The sequence below is a fragment of the Hyaena hyaena genome, unplaced genomic scaffold, assembly GCF_003009895.1.
Source record: "Hyaena hyaena isolate Hyena2069 unplaced genomic scaffold, ASM300989v1 scaffold_296, whole genome shotgun sequence".
Classification (NCBI taxonomy): Eukaryota; Metazoa; Chordata; class Mammalia; order Carnivora; family Hyaenidae; genus Hyaena; species Hyaena hyaena.
The window spans coordinates 770,014-787,447 of record NW_024080931.1 but is presented as its reverse complement, the minus strand read 5'-3'; the positions used below and the strand labels follow the sequence as shown (position 1 = coordinate 787,447).

General features: G+C 63.6%; 1 protein-coding gene and 2 non-coding genes across 10 annotated transcripts in view; 1 reads left to right on the top strand and 2 right to left on the bottom strand.

Annotated features, from left to right (window-relative positions):
* Positions 1 to 16,242, bottom strand: part of DPP9 (dipeptidyl peptidase 9) — a 37,423-nt gene extending 21,181 nt beyond the window's left edge. The window contains exons 1-9 of one of the 8 annotated variants that reach the window (XM_039247525.1): positions 16,087 to 16,242; positions 15,106 to 15,159; positions 12,946 to 13,038; positions 11,342 to 11,531; positions 9,066 to 9,319; positions 4,479 to 4,591; positions 3,359 to 3,532; positions 3,108 to 3,276; positions 2,442 to 2,555 (exon numbers count right to left, since the gene is read on the bottom strand). In XM_039247525.1, coding sequence (XP_039103456.1) covers positions 2,442 to 2,555; positions 3,108 to 3,276; positions 3,359 to 3,532; positions 4,479 to 4,591; positions 9,066 to 9,319; positions 11,342 to 11,409 — 892 coding nt within the window. In that variant the 5' untranslated portion in view covers positions 11,410 to 11,531; positions 12,946 to 13,038; positions 15,106 to 15,159; positions 16,087 to 16,242. Of the gene's footprint in view, positions 1 to 2,441; positions 2,556 to 3,107; positions 3,277 to 3,358; positions 3,533 to 4,478; positions 4,592 to 5,059; positions 5,536 to 9,065; positions 9,320 to 11,341; positions 11,532 to 12,945; positions 13,039 to 14,023; positions 14,211 to 15,105; positions 15,160 to 15,262; positions 15,279 to 15,396; positions 15,499 to 16,086 lie in introns of those variants that run through there. The other 7 variants (XM_039247526.1, XM_039247530.1, XM_039247531.1 and 4 more) reach the window with 7 other exon arrangements.
* Positions 16,243 to 16,512: 270 nt separating this feature from the next.
* On the top strand, positions 16,513 to 16,584 carry TRNAG-UCC. The gene has a single exon. It is a non-coding gene; the product is annotated as a tRNA-Gly (tRNA).
* Positions 16,585 to 16,764: 180 nt separating this feature from the next.
* TRNAV-CAC lies at positions 16,765 to 16,837 on the bottom strand. The gene has a single exon. It is a non-coding gene; the product is annotated as a tRNA-Val (tRNA).
* Between the last annotated feature and the right edge of the window lie 597 nt (positions 16,838 to 17,434).

The window sequence follows — 17,434 nt, the reverse complement described above, 5'->3', positions numbered from 1 at the left end:
CCCGGACAAGAGCCTGGGCCCCGGGGCTAGAAGCCAGGCTCTGCCGGAACCCCGTCACATCTCATCCCAGGGCCTCAGTGTTCCTACCTGCACAGTGGGAAGGAGAACTCAAATGGTACGAGAGGCGGCCCTAGGTGGTACTGCGGGGCTGAACTGAAGTCCCCTGTTGGGCGCCCCCAGCACCTCAGGATGGGGCTGGATGTGGAGAGGGTGTCAGAGGGGTGACGAGGCTTAGAGAAAGTCATCAGAGCGGCCCCCCTATCTGACCAGTGTCCTCAAACAAGAGACAAGGCCACAGACACACAGAGGGATGACTGCCTGGGGACACGGGGAGAAGACGGCCGCCGAGGAGGAAGCAGCCTGGGGACACCTGGTGGCAGACTTCCCGCCCCCGGGACCAGGATGGTAAACACCTGCTGTTGGGCCGCCGCATCTGTGGGGCTTGGCTCTGGCGGCCCAGACCCTGCCTCAGGCTTGTGTCCACCCGCCCTGCAAGGGGCGCTCCTGGCCTCCGACTCTGGCGGCCAGGAAGAAGGCCCCTGGGTGGCCGTGGACGTGGCTGAAGAAAAGCCCCAATCCTCCATGTCCAGGGGGCTGACGGCCTGGCATCAGGGGGCTCTGCCCGCGGGGTTCTGAGCCGCACCAGCACGCCAGAGCAAGGGCCTCTGAGATCATCCAGACCAGCGGGTCCCAAGCAGGGGCTATTCTGTGAGCCCAGGGGTCACCTGCGGCAGCCAGAGCCCAAGGGACACCTCAAGGAGAGGTCAGGGGTGCTGCTCAACACCTCACAGTGCTCTCAGGGCGGCCCCCAGCACAGAGGATGATCCTGCCTGGGACCCAAGGTGCTGAGGGGGAGAGACCTGGTCCTTGGCTGACGAGCCCACCTCGCTGACCAGGACGCTTCTGGGTGCAGGGAGCCACAGGCTGAATGAGCGGACACTGGACCCTGGCTTCAGAGGCACAAGCCCTGGGGGTACACGCCACGCGGCAGCGCCCCGAGGGCCCCGGCCCGCGTGGAAGGAGAGGTCACGGAGCTCTCCCCTGTAACCTGCGACCCGGCCTGCGGCTCACGCAGGACCAGGAGGCCTCAGGCATCCCTCTGATGGGGCTTAAACACATCGCACTGGCTTGTCTGTATCACAGGATTTAGCATCTTGCTTCCACGATGCGAGGACCGTAAAGTCTTCCTCTTAAGTCGATTTTAAGGACAAGGCGAGTCAAAGAGAGGCAAGAGCGAACAGGAGACGGGGCTCTGAGCACAGACAGCCAGAGCCCGGCACCCGGAACAGCGCAGCGGAAGCTCACAGGGCTACGAAGGCCACAGAGAAATCAATTAGCAGCGCAAGAAGGCATGATGCTCCTGGCACATTCCAGAAACAAGTCCCCACCCGAAGACGGATTTTGCCTGGCCGAACACTGGAGGGGACAAGACACTTCCACGCTACGAAGACAGAGACACAGACATAAAAAGACCCACTGGTCTGGCTTCTTCCTTTATAAACAGCCAATCCATCAAGATCTAAGCCGGAGGCGGCGTCGGCTCAGCTCTCCTACGGTGGGGCTTTCTCTGCGGCAGGACTCAGGCTCCTCGGGCCTGCTGACGTTTGGGGCTGGATCCTCCCCTGGGGAGGGGAGGGTGCGGAGGAGCACCCCTGCCTCCTGCCCACTAGATACCCATAGCCGCCCTGTCGCGACAACCACAACGTCCCCAGATGTTACCCGGTGCCTCCAGGGAGCAGAATCGTTCCTGGTTAAGTATCACTGAGAAACTCCCAGATCAGAACGTGCATATAAAAACGTTCACTGGAGCGCCGTTTACCACAAAAGACAAAATCCAAACCCAAAACCAGACACAGCCCAAGCGTCCGTGGCACGGAGCTGGTTAAGCACACCGTGGTCCGTCCTCACCCCGGCGACACTTGGTCATTAAAGTCCTCTGTGTCCCGACTGCAATGGACAGAGTTCGTATCCCCGCATTCAAATCTCAAATCCTCCCCAAGGGCGCTGGTATGGGGAGCTGGGGCCTCCGGGAGGGGACTGGGTCAGGGGATGGGACCCCCAGGAATGAGACGCGTGTCCTCCTGACAGAGGCCCAGAGACAGCGCCCTGGCCTCCTGCCTGGGAGCACGCGGGGGGGAGGACGGTGCTCAGGGGACCAGGAAGCGGGTTCTCAACAGACACCCAATCTGCCGGCTCCTTGGCCTTGGCCTTCAGCCTCCAGAACCCGGAGCGATAAATGTCTGTTGTCCACCAGCCACCCGGGTCTGAGGTGTCCTGTCAGCAGGGCCTGCACGGCTTGGGACACGACTATCCCTAGAAAGGCTGCGGAGATTTGGTTTACGTGAAAAGGGCCGGGGGCAGAAAGGCAGGCAGGCTGTGGCCCCGTCAACAAAAGGAAGGAACGCGCGTGGAGGTGCTTTCGGAAACGCGAGGGCACCTACCCTCCCGGGAGGCAGCAGGGCACCACCAGTAGCCGGTGAAGCGGTCGAATTCTTCCTGGATGACGAAGGTGGCCACACCCGCGGACCTAGGGTCGTCGAGGACACTGGGTGAGCCTGGAGGGGAGAGAGCCGGGTGCCGTGAGGAACCCAGGGCACAGACCCCAGGAGTCGGATGGCCGGGGGGGGAGGGTGTTCGAATGAGCAGAGGCAGAACAAGCGCCTGGTGGGGGCACAGGCCACTGTGGCTGAGTCACACGGAGGCCACGGCGGGGCCCCACAGGAAGGGCACTAGGGGGGCCTGGGGGGCGCAGTCGGTTACGCGTCCGACTTCGGCTCAGGTCTCGCGGTTTGTGAGTTCGAGCCCCGCGTCGGGCTCTGTGCTGACAGCTAGCTCAGAGCCTGGAGCTGCTTCAGATCCTGTGTTCCCCTCTCTCTGCCCCTCCCACGAGCATGCTCTGTCTCTCAATGATAAATAAACGTTAAAAAAATTTTTTTTAAATAAATAAAAAAGGAAGGGAACCGGGATGGCAGGGTCTAAGAAAGCGCCTGGTGGTCCGGGGTAACGGAGTAGGAATGGGGGCCTCCTGGGAGCCGCTGCGGTGGCCAGGGTGGCCATCCACACGTGTGTCCACCCAGGACGGGAGCAAGCCCCTGGCGCGGCCTCACCTCTGTGGCAGAAGGTCAGCCGCCGCTCCTCGCCCGTCTCAAGGTTGGCCACCCACAGGTCGTTATTGTTGATGAAGGAGAAGAAGGCAGGGTCAGCAGGGCAGATCTTGGGGTCCATGCGGGGCCCGGTGCACTGGGTCTTGATCTCCAGGGGCTTCATGGGGGACACCTGGGAACACAGAGGGCTGGCTCAGGGGGACAGAAAGCTGCCTGGCTGCCCACCCCGCCCCCAGCCAGGGGCCAGGGCTCACCATGAAGCCATTTTTGCCCCCGTCGCGACAGTGAAAGAGGCTGTTGCTGGCCTGGAATAGGAAGAGGCCACTCTCGCTGTGGAAGTCGTAGGAGGTGATGCCGAAGACCCCCAGGCGCTTCCGCTCCCGAAGGAGCTCCTCCTCTCGAGAGTAGACTCCGTGCTGGGGAGTGGCCTGGGGACGGGGACGCAGAAGGGGCACCGTCAGCAGCCAGGAACCCGGCGCCCTGGGCATTCCTGGGAGGGGTCTGCATCTCTGCCAGGGGCCCACACCAGAAGGGACTTTCTGCTGAGCACTTTCCGCAGGGGGCTCCCCAACCAGGCAGCCAGAGCGCCCCCTCCCCCACAGGAGATGGGTTGAAAGGCTCTGGCCTCACCTGAGGCTCCCTCCTCTCTTGGCCTATCTCTGGGCTCACTTGTGCCCACATTTGCCCAGAGATCCTCTCCAAGGAAGACGGGGCTGCCCACGGTGCCCTCCCTGGTCCCCAACGCCCTCCCTCCCGCCCGGATCGCCGCCCATCCGCCCAGAGCTGCTGCTCCCTTCCAGCCAGGCCCCCCGGGCCACCCAAACACCCGGCCCTGGGGGGTCTGGGCGAGCAGACACCGCGGACACCGCGCAGCGGCCCCGACGGGAGCTCTGAGCACAATGTGGAGGTGCAGGCGATGCTGCTGACAAGAAACGCCATGTTTGAAAACCAGAACCTTGAGTGCAGTGACCCCTGCCCGGTGGGATCGGGGCAGAAGCGCGGGCGGCCGTGTGTGCGTGGAGAGGTGCACCACCGCGTGTTGCCACGGTGCCATCACAACCAAGGAGTCAACGTAAAGCACAACAATAGGCACCCTCGCCCCTCCCTCACCAGCCCTCTTCTCCTGGGGAGCCGACCCGGGATGACGTTAATTATTAGCCGAGTCTCCGCTTCAGGGCCTCAGCCCAGGCTGCTTCTGAGACTTGAGTGAGGCATCAAGAAGGAAGAGGCACTTCGGATAAGAGCTCTAGTCAGAGTCGTGCCCTGGGGCTGGGGCATAGACGGGAGGTGGCCGGGCCGCTACTGGCCACAGGGCTGGGTCCCGCACCTGTCTTTCTGGCCCGCAGGCGGCGCCCAGGGCAGCGCACGGCTCACCTGGAAGTGATCCAGCATTTGTTTCCAGGACAGGAGCAGCAGGGCCTCCTTCCGGACCTTCCTGGGGATCTCTGAGTAGAGGAGGGAGTTCTCGCGGCTGCCGTAAGGCATCCCTTGGGGAGAAGAGAGAAAATCCGGAGTGGGTGACCTCACCCAGGGCAGGGTGAGGGTTTGGGGCAAGGGCTGGTCTCAGCCGTGACTCTGGCTCCCCTGGGCTGGGCCGGCTGGTTCCGCTTCGCACTCCCCCTCCCGGTGTGCAGCCCTCCCCACAGACACTGCGGCCCTGGGTTCGAGCACATTAGCACCAGTAACGGGGGGTGGGGGAGGGGGGATTCTTCCACGCCTGAGAGGCTGGGACAGACAGAGAAGAGAAGGTGTCAGTGCAACCCCACCCCCAACAGGTTAGGCTCTGGTCTCAGGATCCATTCCTGTTAAAGGCTTTGGCGGAGGCCAAGGATTAATCCAGGATTGGAGAGCAAGCGTCGGCAGGGAGCCGGGACACGCGCCCCGCCAGCCCCCACCGCTCGACGCCAGGAGCGCCTCTGAGGCTATGGCGACATCCCTGGACGCTGCCCACTGGCCCACTCTACCCCGCCTGCGAGGATGGAAGCTGCCCGGCAAGGATTCTGCATGGACGAAACGAGCAGGACGCAGATGCACACGTCACGTGGAATCCCGGAGAGAAGGGGGCCATTCCGCCAGCGAGTTGACGGGTTTTCGCCTTCTTGCTTCTCGGCTGCGTCTTACTGTCAAAAGTGCTGTCGGGTTCTTAGCGGCAAATAAAGTGACAGCCTGTCTTCCAACTGGCAGTGTCTTCGACTCAGTGGATGATGGCGGGGCGGCCGCTGTTAACGGGTTAGTGATGGGAGTGCGGGAGGGCCCCTCTCAGTCCCGTGCTTCCCCGGGGAAGGACTCAACGTGGTGGCGTCGGCCTCTTTCCGGAACCTCCCCGCACCTGCTCTCGCCTCTACGAGGCCCCGAGCTCGGTGCCTGTGAGGCCAGAGCCTGCTGACGTCTGTTCTTGTCATGGTTGTCTTTACGGACAGAGCGCTGACGTGGCGATACACACGGGCTTTCCACTTGCGGTCACCGTGGCCCAGGAAGTTCAGTCAGTGAGAGGAGAACGCGTTTGTTTCAAGAAAGGTCTCAAGGACAAACCTGATTAAGCTCACGTTTAGGAAACCAAGCGCATGGCCACACCCACGATTTCATGGCCACAGGCCCTTGACATTGTGCCTCCGCCTCTCATCCCCAGCTGGAGGCACAGGCGTGATGGCGCCCCACCCCCACCCCACATCCTCCCTTCTCAAGTCCATGTGACAAGTGGGAACGAGACTCTCGTGGCGCCTGATCCCATTTACTCTCACGGTGCCACGCCAGGGGGCGGGGAGGCGAGCGAGGGCTAACTGGTCCAGAGTTTCCTTCCAAGTGACGGAAATGTTCTGGAATTAGATAGCGGTGGTTGCACAACGCACTGAGTGCACTGAAAACCCGAGCCACCCGCCTTTAGAAGAGTGAGTTTCAGGCTCTGTGGATTACGCGGCGTTGAAAGCAGCTGAGCAGGAGCCACGCGGAAGGCCAGCAGCCCCGAGGCATGAGCTCCAGCCGGGCCCTGTCCTCAGGGCTCTCCAAACAGGAAGTCACCAGTACAGCTCTGCAAACGACATCAGAGCCACCTCCTCTGCCCAGCGGATTAGGAAGTGACAGCACCGAGTGGCACAGAGCAGGGAATGCCCTGGCACCTGTGACGATGACGTCACACGCTGGGCGCAGGAGCCCGGGGTCTGATTTCTGCTGTCCTTGCCCCCTGACCTCTGGGGACAGTACCCCAGCCCCCAACATCCACGGGGCGGCAGGCGGCCCAGCTCTGCACAAGCGCCATGTCCGTGCCTGTGTCCCCAGGAACAGCGTGATGGGCACGTGGCCCACACTGGCCCGGCTCTCCTCTGGGTCACAAGGACACAAGAGGCGTCCCTCCCCCTTCCACAGGACTCCCCGAGGTGTCAGGGGCCCTGCGTCCTCCTCTGTCCTGCATGAGACACCCAGCTGCAGGGGGACAAGCCGAACAACCCCCATGGAGCCGGCGCACCCCCAAAGAGCGCTCCCTGGGGTCCCGGCGACGGCAAGCCCGGCGCTGCCTGGGGAGGCGGGGGGTCCCAGGGGAAGCACGCAGGGCATGGCCCTCAGAGGCCCCTTCTGTCCTGTCCACGCACATGGCTGGCGGCAGGACTCCCCGGTGCCAGCCCAGCATGATGACCTGTCACAAAAGCACTTGGGGCTCCAGAGAGGCTCGTCCCCAAGAACTTGGACATGAAGTGAGCCCAAGCGCACCGCGAACGGACTGATGGTAGATCAGCTCAAAGGTGGGCAATGTCACCCCAAAAGAGGCAGGATGGCTTGGAGGCATCCTGGGAAGGTTCCAGGGTCCCTGTCATGCCCACAGCCCTTGTCTAGGGCTGTCCCCTACCGGCCGCGGTGGCAGGCATCCCACGGATGGCAGGGACCGCACGCACGGCCACAGACACCTGCTCCTCACTGAACCGGTCTAGTTCCCTCTCTCAGAGACCCCGAGAGCTCGTCCTTCGGTGCCGGTGGCTGGAACCCGAGGTGGGACCGCGGGGCGCACAGCAGGCACACAGTGAGGGCGAGCGCGTGGAGACACATGGACACACGGCGTGTACGCGGGGCCTGGGCCCCATGCAGGCGAGGCCTGGGGGGGGTTCTGCGGCACACCCACGTCCTTCCCCTGGGCGCCCCGGGTGGTTCAGGCCGGCTCAGAGGGTTCTGTCCCTTTCAGCAGCTCTGTGGTTGGCTGGACGATGGTCCCCAAGCACTCAGGTCCTAATCCTCACAACCTGTATGTCACCTTCTGCAGCAAGAGAGACCCTGCGGATGGGGTTAAGTCAAGGATCCGGAGTTGGGGGGAGCCTGGGTCACCGAGGTGGGCCCGAAGTGAGTCACGCATCCTTATGAGGGAAACAGTGACAGATCTCAGCGCAGGTTAGAGGAGACCATGTGCCCTGGCGGCCACACCGCAACTCGGAAGGTCAAGGAGCGGATCCTCCCCCACAGCCTCCACAGGGAGTGCAGCGCGGCCTTGCGGACGCCTGGATTTTGGCCGGAGAAACTGACTCCAGACTTCCGGTGTCCAGAACTGCGACGGAATCTATTTCGGTTCTTTTAAGCCACTGAGTCAGGGTGACTGTGACCTCGGGAACCCCAGGAAACACACACATGTGCCCTGCCCGGGACGACAGCCTGGGTTTGAGTCGGTGACGGCTGGAGAACCGTGCTGGGGGTCAAGGAACCACAGGGAAGAGAGAAGCAGCCACCATAGCCCACGTGTCCCGGTCACCCCGACCCGGGGCCACACCCCCTGAGGTGACCAGCGCCCAGAGCAGGCCGTCCTTGTCCCTCCCAGGCCAGAGCGGGCGTCCCTTGTCCACAAGGGGCCATGTCGTGCAGATTTCCAGCTGGGGGGTGGGGAGGGCGCAGCGGGGAGGGGCACAGCCTCCGCTGCAACCACGCTTGGGAGCAGCCACGGAATGGGGGTGGCTGAGGGTGCCCGCCTGCTAAGCCCTGTTCCTGGGCCCTCCTCGCCCAACCCCGTGCCCGCCACACCACCACGTGCTTCCCACACACGTGCCCTCGAAGGTGGGGAGGGCCATCCAGTGCCCTCGGCAGGAGGTCAGCCGCAGGCGGAGAACAGCCTTCACAGACCGGGGCTGCCACCCCTCATGCCAACACCCACCAAGGGCCTGGCCGGCAGTGTCCTGGGGGTGGGGGGAGGGGGCAGGAGGGGGCGGGGGCTGTGGGTCCTCAGAGGACGTTCAGGCCTGGAATGTCAGGCCTGGAATGTCGGAGCTGAAGGCCGAGGCGGCAAACCTGCCCCAGGTCACCAGTCATGGGCCGTGCAGATTCCAAAGGACCCTGCGCAGCCTTGTCCCCAGGGGCCCCGCAAGCCCTCCGGGCAACGTTCCCTCGCTCGACGACACTCACTGCCCACCTCCCAGGAGCCAGGCCTGCGGGGGGCCCGACCAGTCCTCACATGGCTGCAGGCGACACACACACACAAGCGACTGCCAGTGATGTGGAGAGTGCGGCTCCTGGGCCCCCGGCGCACAAGGAAGTGACGAGCAGCTACGCGGGGGGAAGGCAGCGACACCGTGGCAAGCAGCCGACTGCGGCCTATCCCCGGGCACACGTGGTATGCACTCGCGCCCTCGAAGATCTCTCTCACATGGGCGCGCACCCCTTGAGTCACTCATCACTCCAACTGCCAGGAGTTGCTCACCAACCCCGCCCAGGTGGCTGGGAAGTGACCCAGGGGCGAGCCCTGCCACCCGGTTCTGGAGATGATCGAAGGGGCTCAGGGCCATGGCCAAGGCCTGGCCACAGCACGGCTGCCACACGTGGGGCAGGGCCGCCCTCTGCTCGGCCGCCTGCACACCTGCCCCCCGGCCCCGCCCCTCTGCGCCAGACCTTCACTGTACACAGACGTCCTGTGGCTGGCACGGCCTCACGGACAGCGTGCCCAGGGCCAGGCCCTTTTTCTGGACCCCGGGCTGAGGGCGCCGGAGGGCTTACCCAGGTAGTAGAGGCGGTGGGAGTGGGGGCCGGACTCGTCCGTCTTCTGCACAAACTGGAAGTCATGCGGAGCCTTGTTGACGATGAGGCCCGAGTTCTTGCGGCTGCCGTGGATGATGCTGCGCAGCCCCTCCCACGAGTGCTTCTGCACCCGGAAGTGGGACGCCGGGTCCGCCAGCTCGGCCGCGCCACCCCGCTCGGACGCGGCCGCCCCGGTGGCCATCCTCTCTGTCCCCTCAGAACTCAGCGACAGGCTGTGGGGGGAGAGGATGAGAAGGGGGAATGACACCCACATTTCACCTACAAGCTGCCCCTCCGTCAGTCACTCCTGACCCCCCCTGGCGGCCTCCCAACGGTCCCAGCCCCCCTAAATACGTCCCAAATCATTCTACGTCTTCCGGACGCCACGAGCGCGTCTGAGATCCAAGCTGCTGCCACCTGTGTGAATGATAGCGAGTCTCGCTAACACGCCCCACGTGGCCCCCGCAGATCTGACCCCATCGCTTCAACCTCTTCCTTGGTTTCCTGCAGCCTGGGATGGGGGAGGGGGAGGGGACCAAGTCCTCGTCACAGCCTTCAAGGCTCTCTGTCCTCTGACCCTGCCAGCCCTTCGAACCTCATCCCCTTTTATCAGTTGCCCAAACTGGCCTTCAAACAGGTCATTCCCACCCCAGGACCTTCACACATGCTGTTTCTGCCACCTGAACTGCTTTTCCCCCTCTCTCTGCTTACGCTGAGATCTAACCATATCTCAGTGCAAATATCTGGCGGGGCCTCAGAAACCTTCGATGATCATCTGTGCCAAAGCCACTCTCTCCGTTAGGCGGGTCAACGATGGACATCCCTCGGCCCCTGCCCTCAGAGCGTTTGGCACGATGCTTGTCCGTCGATCGCCTGTCCCAGTCACGGCAGTGTCCCCAGATCCTCAGGAGGCCCCTGGCTCCCAGCGCGCGTTCCACAGAGGGCCGTGGGACGACTGTCTTGCATTAAGCCCTCTGCGAGGCACGCTCACTCACACGCAAGGAACTGACCGTAAAGAATTAATTGGCAACGCTCCTCGCCTGTGCCATCCAGCCTGGGGTCCAGCAGAGGACACCCGTGCCTCACTGGAGAGGCCCAGAGACACAAGCAGCTACGCACAGGTGGTGGGAGAGCCCTGGCCGCACCTCAGGACAGCCCCCCCACCCCAGCAGCTGTGGCCGAGGCCCCCTCCCTCCCTTCTCTCCCCCGGGCTGTTGAGCACATTTCTTGAGCGGACTGGACTAGCCAGGCAAATATTTGCTTTAGGGAAATCTAAACACAGCCACGGTGACCCGGTTCCAGAAGAGCCGGGCTCTCCGGCGAGGCTGCGAGGTGAGCAGGGCGCCTCCCTCTCCTCCGTAGGCACTGAATGGCCTAGGGTCTTGCCGCCGGGACTCCTTGCATTGCGGGATTAGCGGCTTTGCTCCAGGATTAGTGGCTTTCTTTTGCGGGCGGAGCGCAGGGCTCACTGGTCTAAAGTGGGAGTTGCTACCACTAGACAGGGACAGGGACAGCCCAGGCCAAGGTCTTGCCCCTCAACAGCAAGACCCCCCCCCCCCAAGTGCCCATCAGGGGAGAAAGGGCTCCTGTCTCCCGCTCCGAGAGGCAAGAGGACACGCTTCTGAGTGTGGCTTCCGTGAGCCGATTCTCAGTTCCCTTTCCAGCCTGACCCTGTACCAGACAAGAGACGGAAAAGCCCCCTTGCTCCATCCTACCTGACCCAGCCGGGGCTCGGGGGGCAGGGCCGGCCGGCGGTTCCCCCTCCCAGGCTACAGACAGTGCCCTTGGCTCAGCGCCTCCTGTGATGGCTGTGAAGGCACAGGTCGTGGGGCCATCAGAGCTTTCAGGACACTCGGGTCACATAAACCCAAGCCGCAGAAGATGGGAGACCCAGTGAGGGTCACGGGCGGCACGTCCCAGCCCACCGCGGGGCTGGGGTTTACCTCCACGGGGCGGCGCAGGCAGCGTGAGGCAGGGGCCAGGGCCAGGCTGGGCGGCGCGCCCCGGAACCCACGTGGCCCCGCGCTGCTGGCAACGAGCCCAGAAAACCAGGCCAGGGGACTCCTCCGACCAGGCCAGCCCCCACCCCCACCCCCCGAAACCGCTGCCACAATCCAGGCCTAGCTCACTGCGGAGAAATGGAGCGCGACCTCCGGGGCCCTCCAAGGGGACCCCGGAAGCCACGAGCCTGGCGGAAACACTCACAAAACTACGTGGCTAACTTCCACAGTAAGGAACAATAAAAATGATCTTGCCTCCGATCACCGCAGAGCGCCCAGGGAGCAAAAATGTGATCCAGGAGATGAGAAATGAAATGAAACATCGGGAGAAACTTCTAGGAATCTTCTAGAGGTGGCCAGGCGGTCTGAGCTCCCAGACAGGCCAAGGCTCGGTGCTATGACTTGGTCTCCACTCACCTCTCTCTTCCCCAGAAGTGCAGAGAGACTGCAGGGGAGGTGGGGGAAGAGGAGGAACAGGTGAGGGAGGCGCCCTGCTTCCCATCTTCGGCCGGCCTGCACTAAGCTTCTCCAGTGGGGGGTTTACACAGCTGGGGAAACGAAAGTGGATTCTGAGCCACTTAGGCCAGGTCCACCTACGCTTTCCTTCTGCCAATCAGCAGGACACCTCGCACACCACGAGGTCACTGGCAGGCAGCTCGGGGGCTCCGGTGCCATGTCTGCCAAGGCCCGATGGGAGTTCCGTGGCCCATGGGCTCGTGCTCCGAGAGCCAGGACCACCGCCCCCTGGGGCATTGGCCAGAGACCCCAGCAGGGCCTGCGATGAGGGCGGCGGGCAGAGGCGAGAAGGAACTGCAGCTTCTCGATGCCGGCCGACCGCAGAGAGAGAAGGCGGGTGCCAGGGAGGTGAGGGGCGCGGGCCCGCCGTGCTCCGGGGAGGACATGCTGAGCAGGCCTCAGGACACTTGTTGGGGCCCCGCGGGGCGGGAGGGGGGCTCCCCGGAAACAGCGGGCCCTGCTCTGCCCCCCAAGGCCTGCCCCTGGCACCGTGCGGGCCTTCCACTATCACGACCAGCCTTGCACACACTTGGTCTGTGACCGCCGGAGACCTAAGCACGCGAGGAGGGGGCCCCAGTCTCTGTCACTAAGAGACTTCCTAATGTATTTACCACCAGACACCGGGAGCCTGTGTCCAGGGAACAGGTCACAGGGCCCGACATCACCTCCGTCTCCCGGGAGCCCTTTAGTTCCCTTCCTGCTGCCTGAGTGCTCACTGAGCTAAGAGCAAACAAGCCCATGGGGACCGGAAGCGATTCCGAGGCAGGGCCTCTCGCTGGGAGACTTCCCGTGGTCTCCATCTCATGGGTGTGTGGCCCCAGACGTGGGATCCACCGAGTGCCCAGGGCCTCACGTGGCTGGGAAGGAGGCTCAGGAAGGCCCACCGGCCTCCCCAATACCACCCCGGACTGCTGGACCCCAACCCCACCTTCTAACCACCAGGCCAATGGTTCTCAGCTGGGCTGGATCCCACCCCAGGGGACACCGGGCCATGTCTGGGGACATCTGTGGCTGTCACATAGGGGTTCTCCTAGCATCGAGGGGATGGGGGCCTGGGGCACGGCCCCACCCCCCACGGCGCCCGGGACGCGGCCCCACCCCCCACGGCGCCCGGGACACCCCCACAGAGAATGACTCGCCCCATGTGAGCAGTCCCGAGGCTGAGAAGCCGGGCCCTCGCCTACACAGCCGGCCGCCTCCTGCTGAACAGCCCGAATGGAGGCCTGGGGCAACATGGAACGGCAGGGGGCGGCGGGGGTCTTCCCACACCTACAACATCATCAGAAATGTGGGAACCTCTACGACGCCCCCACGGACCAGGGCCCCCGAGGCTAACCCCTTACCTTTTCCAACCTTCTGTGTGGTCGTGGTCCAGCCGGAGCTTCTTAACCTTCCGCATTAACCACTCGGCTGACCTCAGGAGGGTGTGGGGGAGCCTGCGAGCAGAGAGACCCCCGGGCTGCGGCCCCCAGCCGTCTGGGCGTGCCCGCTCGCGGCCCTCGCCTGCCCCCGGCTCCAGGTGGCCCTGCATCACTCTGGGGACACCCAATGCCAAGGGCGTTCCGATGAGGCCCCCCCCGGAAATTCGAGGGGGCGCCTGGCACTTGCCAGGCACCAGCATCTTTTCTGCCCTCCCAAGGTGAGCAGACCCTGAGAAGACGGCAGCTTTAAGTGACACCAAGGACGCCGTCCTCGGTGCTCACCGGAAACCAGAGGGTCCTGGGTCCTCCACTGTGGCCACGCTCTGGTGCCCTTCCCGACCTCCCCTTCTCACCCTCCCACCCCTGACCGTCATCTCCAGCCACGCTGGCCTTACTCTCCCCTACACATGCCGACTCCTTCCCACCCCAGAGCCTTTGCACTTGCCGGTCCCACGGTCCAGAGTGGCCTTCCCTGCTTTCTGTGGGACTCGCCTCTCACCTCTGCAGAGGTCTCCCCGGACACCCAATCCAGAGTCACTGCTCCGTCACCCCCGCACGGCTCCCTGTCCTTCCGTGCAGAGCTAAGTCTGGGGTGGTGGCCCTGGGAACGCCAGGCGAGGTCTGGGGACAGCCGTGCTTGTCACAGCTGGGGGTGCTCCTGGCAGCGAGTGTGCTGAGGCGGAGAAGCTCCGCCTTCTTAATTTGGGGGCAAAGTGAGTAAGATCCTCAGGCCCACAGCAGACACTCGAATAAACCCCTGACGCGTTACACGGTACAAACCAGGGCGAGCCAGCATCTGTGAGGGACCACCCCCTCGCTTCACGAATGTAAATGGTGCGACGTCCTTGGGCCTCAGGAGCTCAAATGATTGTGGAATATAGACTCGCTGTGGGGCCAAGCGCTTCCCCTAACCCAGTGCGTCCTGGCCAGGGTCAATTCTGCCCCCAGGAGCCATCCTTGGTCATCAGGACTGGGAGGCGCTAATCAAACCACCACGCACGGGACGCTCGCCTGCACCCCCACCGCACAGAGGGACGTGGCCCCGAACATCACTCGTCTTGGCAGAGGCTGAGAAGCCCCGCTCCGGGCGAGGGAGCCCCTTCCCTGGGATGTCACTGCAGGGTGACACCTGTCCTGGTCTAGGCCTGGCGCGTGAGGAGGCCTTTTCGGTAGCGGTAACGCCTTCCGGTCCTCCCCCGAACGCTGTCTGAAGTCAAGGGGAGACCCGGTTTGGTCAGCACCCAAACACCTTCCTGGTGAGCCAGGCCCCAGGTGGGTGGGCAGGTGGCCAGAGGCTTCAAGAAAAAGTAAGCGGGGGCCCTTGGGTGGCTCAGCTGGTCGAGTGTCCCACTTCCGCTCAGGTCACCAGCTGGCGGCTCGAGGGTTCGAGTCCCGCCTCCGGCTCGCTGCTGTGGAGCCTGTCAGCACAGAGCCCGTTTTCAATCCTGGCCACCCCCCCCACCCCATCCCGCTTCCTCTGCCGCACTTGCACTTTCCCAGAAATAAACACACATTTGAGAAAAAGAAAGCGGCGCCTGGCCACAGGACCTAGACCATAGGCGAGAGATGAGCCTAAATGTCACTTGTGCGGCCCTGGCCTCGCTCTTAGTCTTGTGGTGAAAAGCGGGGTCGCTGTGGTCAGAGACGCGGTTCAAACCCTGGCACTACAACGTTTAGTCTCTGTGACCTTAAGCAACCGCTCGACCTCTTGTTAAATTGTGCTTCAATTTCCGCAGCCCCAAGATGGGACCGGGCAACCTGCATCTAGGGCTGCTGTGACAATGAAGTAATCAATATAATCCCAGATGCACCAGAACCCACTAGTGTCCACTAGACAAGTTAGGGACAGTCGCACCGGAGGGAGGATGGGACGGAAGCTCCTTCTAGAGCCAGGACTCCCACCGAAGGGTTCAGGGTTCGCAGTGGAGAGGACGCAGCCCCGCCCCTCCGCCCCGCGAGGGCCGTGACCCCAGGGTTGTAGAAAACCACTTCCTGCAGATGTCTACACCCTGGAGCGCGCAAATGAGTCCCACCGGCCCACCCGCCGGCCGTTGCCGCCACCCCACCGCGGGCACAACTAACCTTCTAAAGGGTCCAGAAAGCCTCCATTCCGGCTGCGGGCGTGGGATACAGACCCTGGTGGAACAAACATTAATGCAGCAGGTTCGTGGAGAGCCTGGCCAACAACTAGCTCTCCTTCCACTCGCGAGTCCTGATCCCCCAGCCCGATTCTCTCTACCTGGGCACATTCCAGAGCCACCTCCAGCCCTGCAGCGCCGCCTGCACGCCCTCAACTGCGCGCGGCGGAAAAGACCTCCCCCGTCCCGCCCGCTTGTCCCGGGAAGCAGCCAGGGACTAGAGCACAGCGCACACCTCCGGGGCTTGAGTCCAAGCTCCTGGAAAGCACGTTGGTTCTTGCCACTGGGGCAAGTGACTTCCTCCCGGCGGGGGGTGGGGAGAGCGACAGCGGTGGGGGGGAAACGGAACGGGGCACTTGTGACGGCTCAGCGGCGGCGCGGATGGGGAAGTGTCAAGACTGGTCTAAGGCCGGGTGGGAGGCTGGACAGGGCCGGAAGGGAGGCCGCGAGACGGGGCTGGAACCTGTGGGGGGTGGGGGCTGGGGGAGGCAGGAAGCAGGTCCGGGAGGTGGCCTCGGCTCTCCGCCTGGGAGCGTGTGTTTGCATGGGGAGGGGACCGCCAGAGCCCGCAGGGAAGGAGCGCGTTGTGGGTGCGGCCACCCCCGGAAGGGACCGGAGCCAGGTGGCTTGGACAGCGACGGGACGAGAGGGGAGGCCGGGGCGAGGCCGAGAGGTGGCCCGGCCACCGGAGGAGCAGAGGGGGAAGAAGGGCCGAGGAGGGCCCGGGGAGGAAGGGAACCCGAGGCGGGGGATGTTGGAACCGGGAGCGCGGCCAAAGGCAGGGCCGGGGCGCGGGGAGGCGGGGGCGGAGGGCACCCGAGAGGCCGGCCAATAGCGGGGCCGGGGTCAGGGCTGAGGCGGGGCCGGTCAATGGCGGGTTCGGGGTCGCGGCCGAGGCGGGACGGGGCGCGCGGGCACTGCTCACCGGGCTCGGGGCCGGCGCGGGGCGGCGGCCCGGCTGGGAAGGGCGTCCCGGGGCCGGAGGCGCCTCACACTAGAGGCTCCATGCCCGGGACTGCGGCCCCGGAAGTGGCGGGCGCGGCGGACAGCGGCGGCGGCGGACACGGGGGAGCCGGTGGCTCAGGCCCCTTTGACCCGGAAGTTGAGCGGCCCAAGCGGCGACCTACGATTGGCCGCCGCCGGGACGGTACCAAGGTGGCTGCGGCCCTGGGGGGGACGCGCCCTCCCGATCCCGGGCGGCCAGAGGCTTGGAATTTCCCTCGGCAGCATCTTCCGGTGGGGAGAGTTGCAGGAGACATTGGAGAAAAGCACCCCTGCGTGAGTTGGTATCGCCCAGCCGGACCGACTGCACTTCTACTAATGGCGCTTAGAGAAAGCGATGTTCGCCGGGGCGTTGGTGGTATAGTGGTTAGCATAGCTGCCTTCCAAGCAGTTGACCCGGGTTCGATTCCCGGCCAACGCAAACAACGGCGTTACTTTTCTCTCTTACCGTAGCCCAGTTGAAACAGCGCCAGTAACTGTAAATTCCCTGAACTAGTACTTTTCTTACCCTGAAATGACTTTAAAAACGATGAAATTTAAAAAACCGCGTTCCCCTGTCTCTCGATTAGGGCTTTCAATTCTACACAGAAAAACTCAGGCGTGTTTCCGCCCGGGATCGAACCGGGGACCTTTCGCGTGTGAGGCGAACGTGATAACCGCTACACTACGGAAACCTTTGAGGGGCGGGCCTTCTGGGACGCCTATATAGCGTATGTTTTCGGGGGATTCCCGCGCTTCCGGGCCCGCGCCCCTCCGCTCGCGGCCGCTAAAGGGGGAAGAGGCCCCGGGGCGGGGGCGGGGGGTGTCTCTGAGAAGCGCGCTCCCGACGCACACGCGCGTCTCCGTCGCTCCGTCGTCCACGCAGAGCTAGCTTGTCCGCCTTTGAGACCAGTCTTTCTCTTTTTCTTTCTTTTCTTTTCTTTTTTTTTTTTTAAGAGATAATAGGACAGGAAGGTAATGGCAAGAAATTAGGGTCACATTGCTGTATGCCTCCCCCCAGAAGACCAGGATGAGCGTGAAGAGAACGAGCCAGTGGCCTCGGGTGCGGAAATTGAGGGGGCGCCAAAACACGCAGTCATCAAGATAAATGGTATTTTCATGCAACATACCAAAACACTATGAATGGCATTAGAATTCCATAGTGAACAATGCATGAAAACTGTACATCGAGACAGGTTTGGGCAGCGCTTTGCCAAGCCCCAGTGGAGTCTGAGACCAGAGCAAAAATGTGCATTTGTGAATGGCTCCCCCCTCCCCCCCCCCACCGCCGT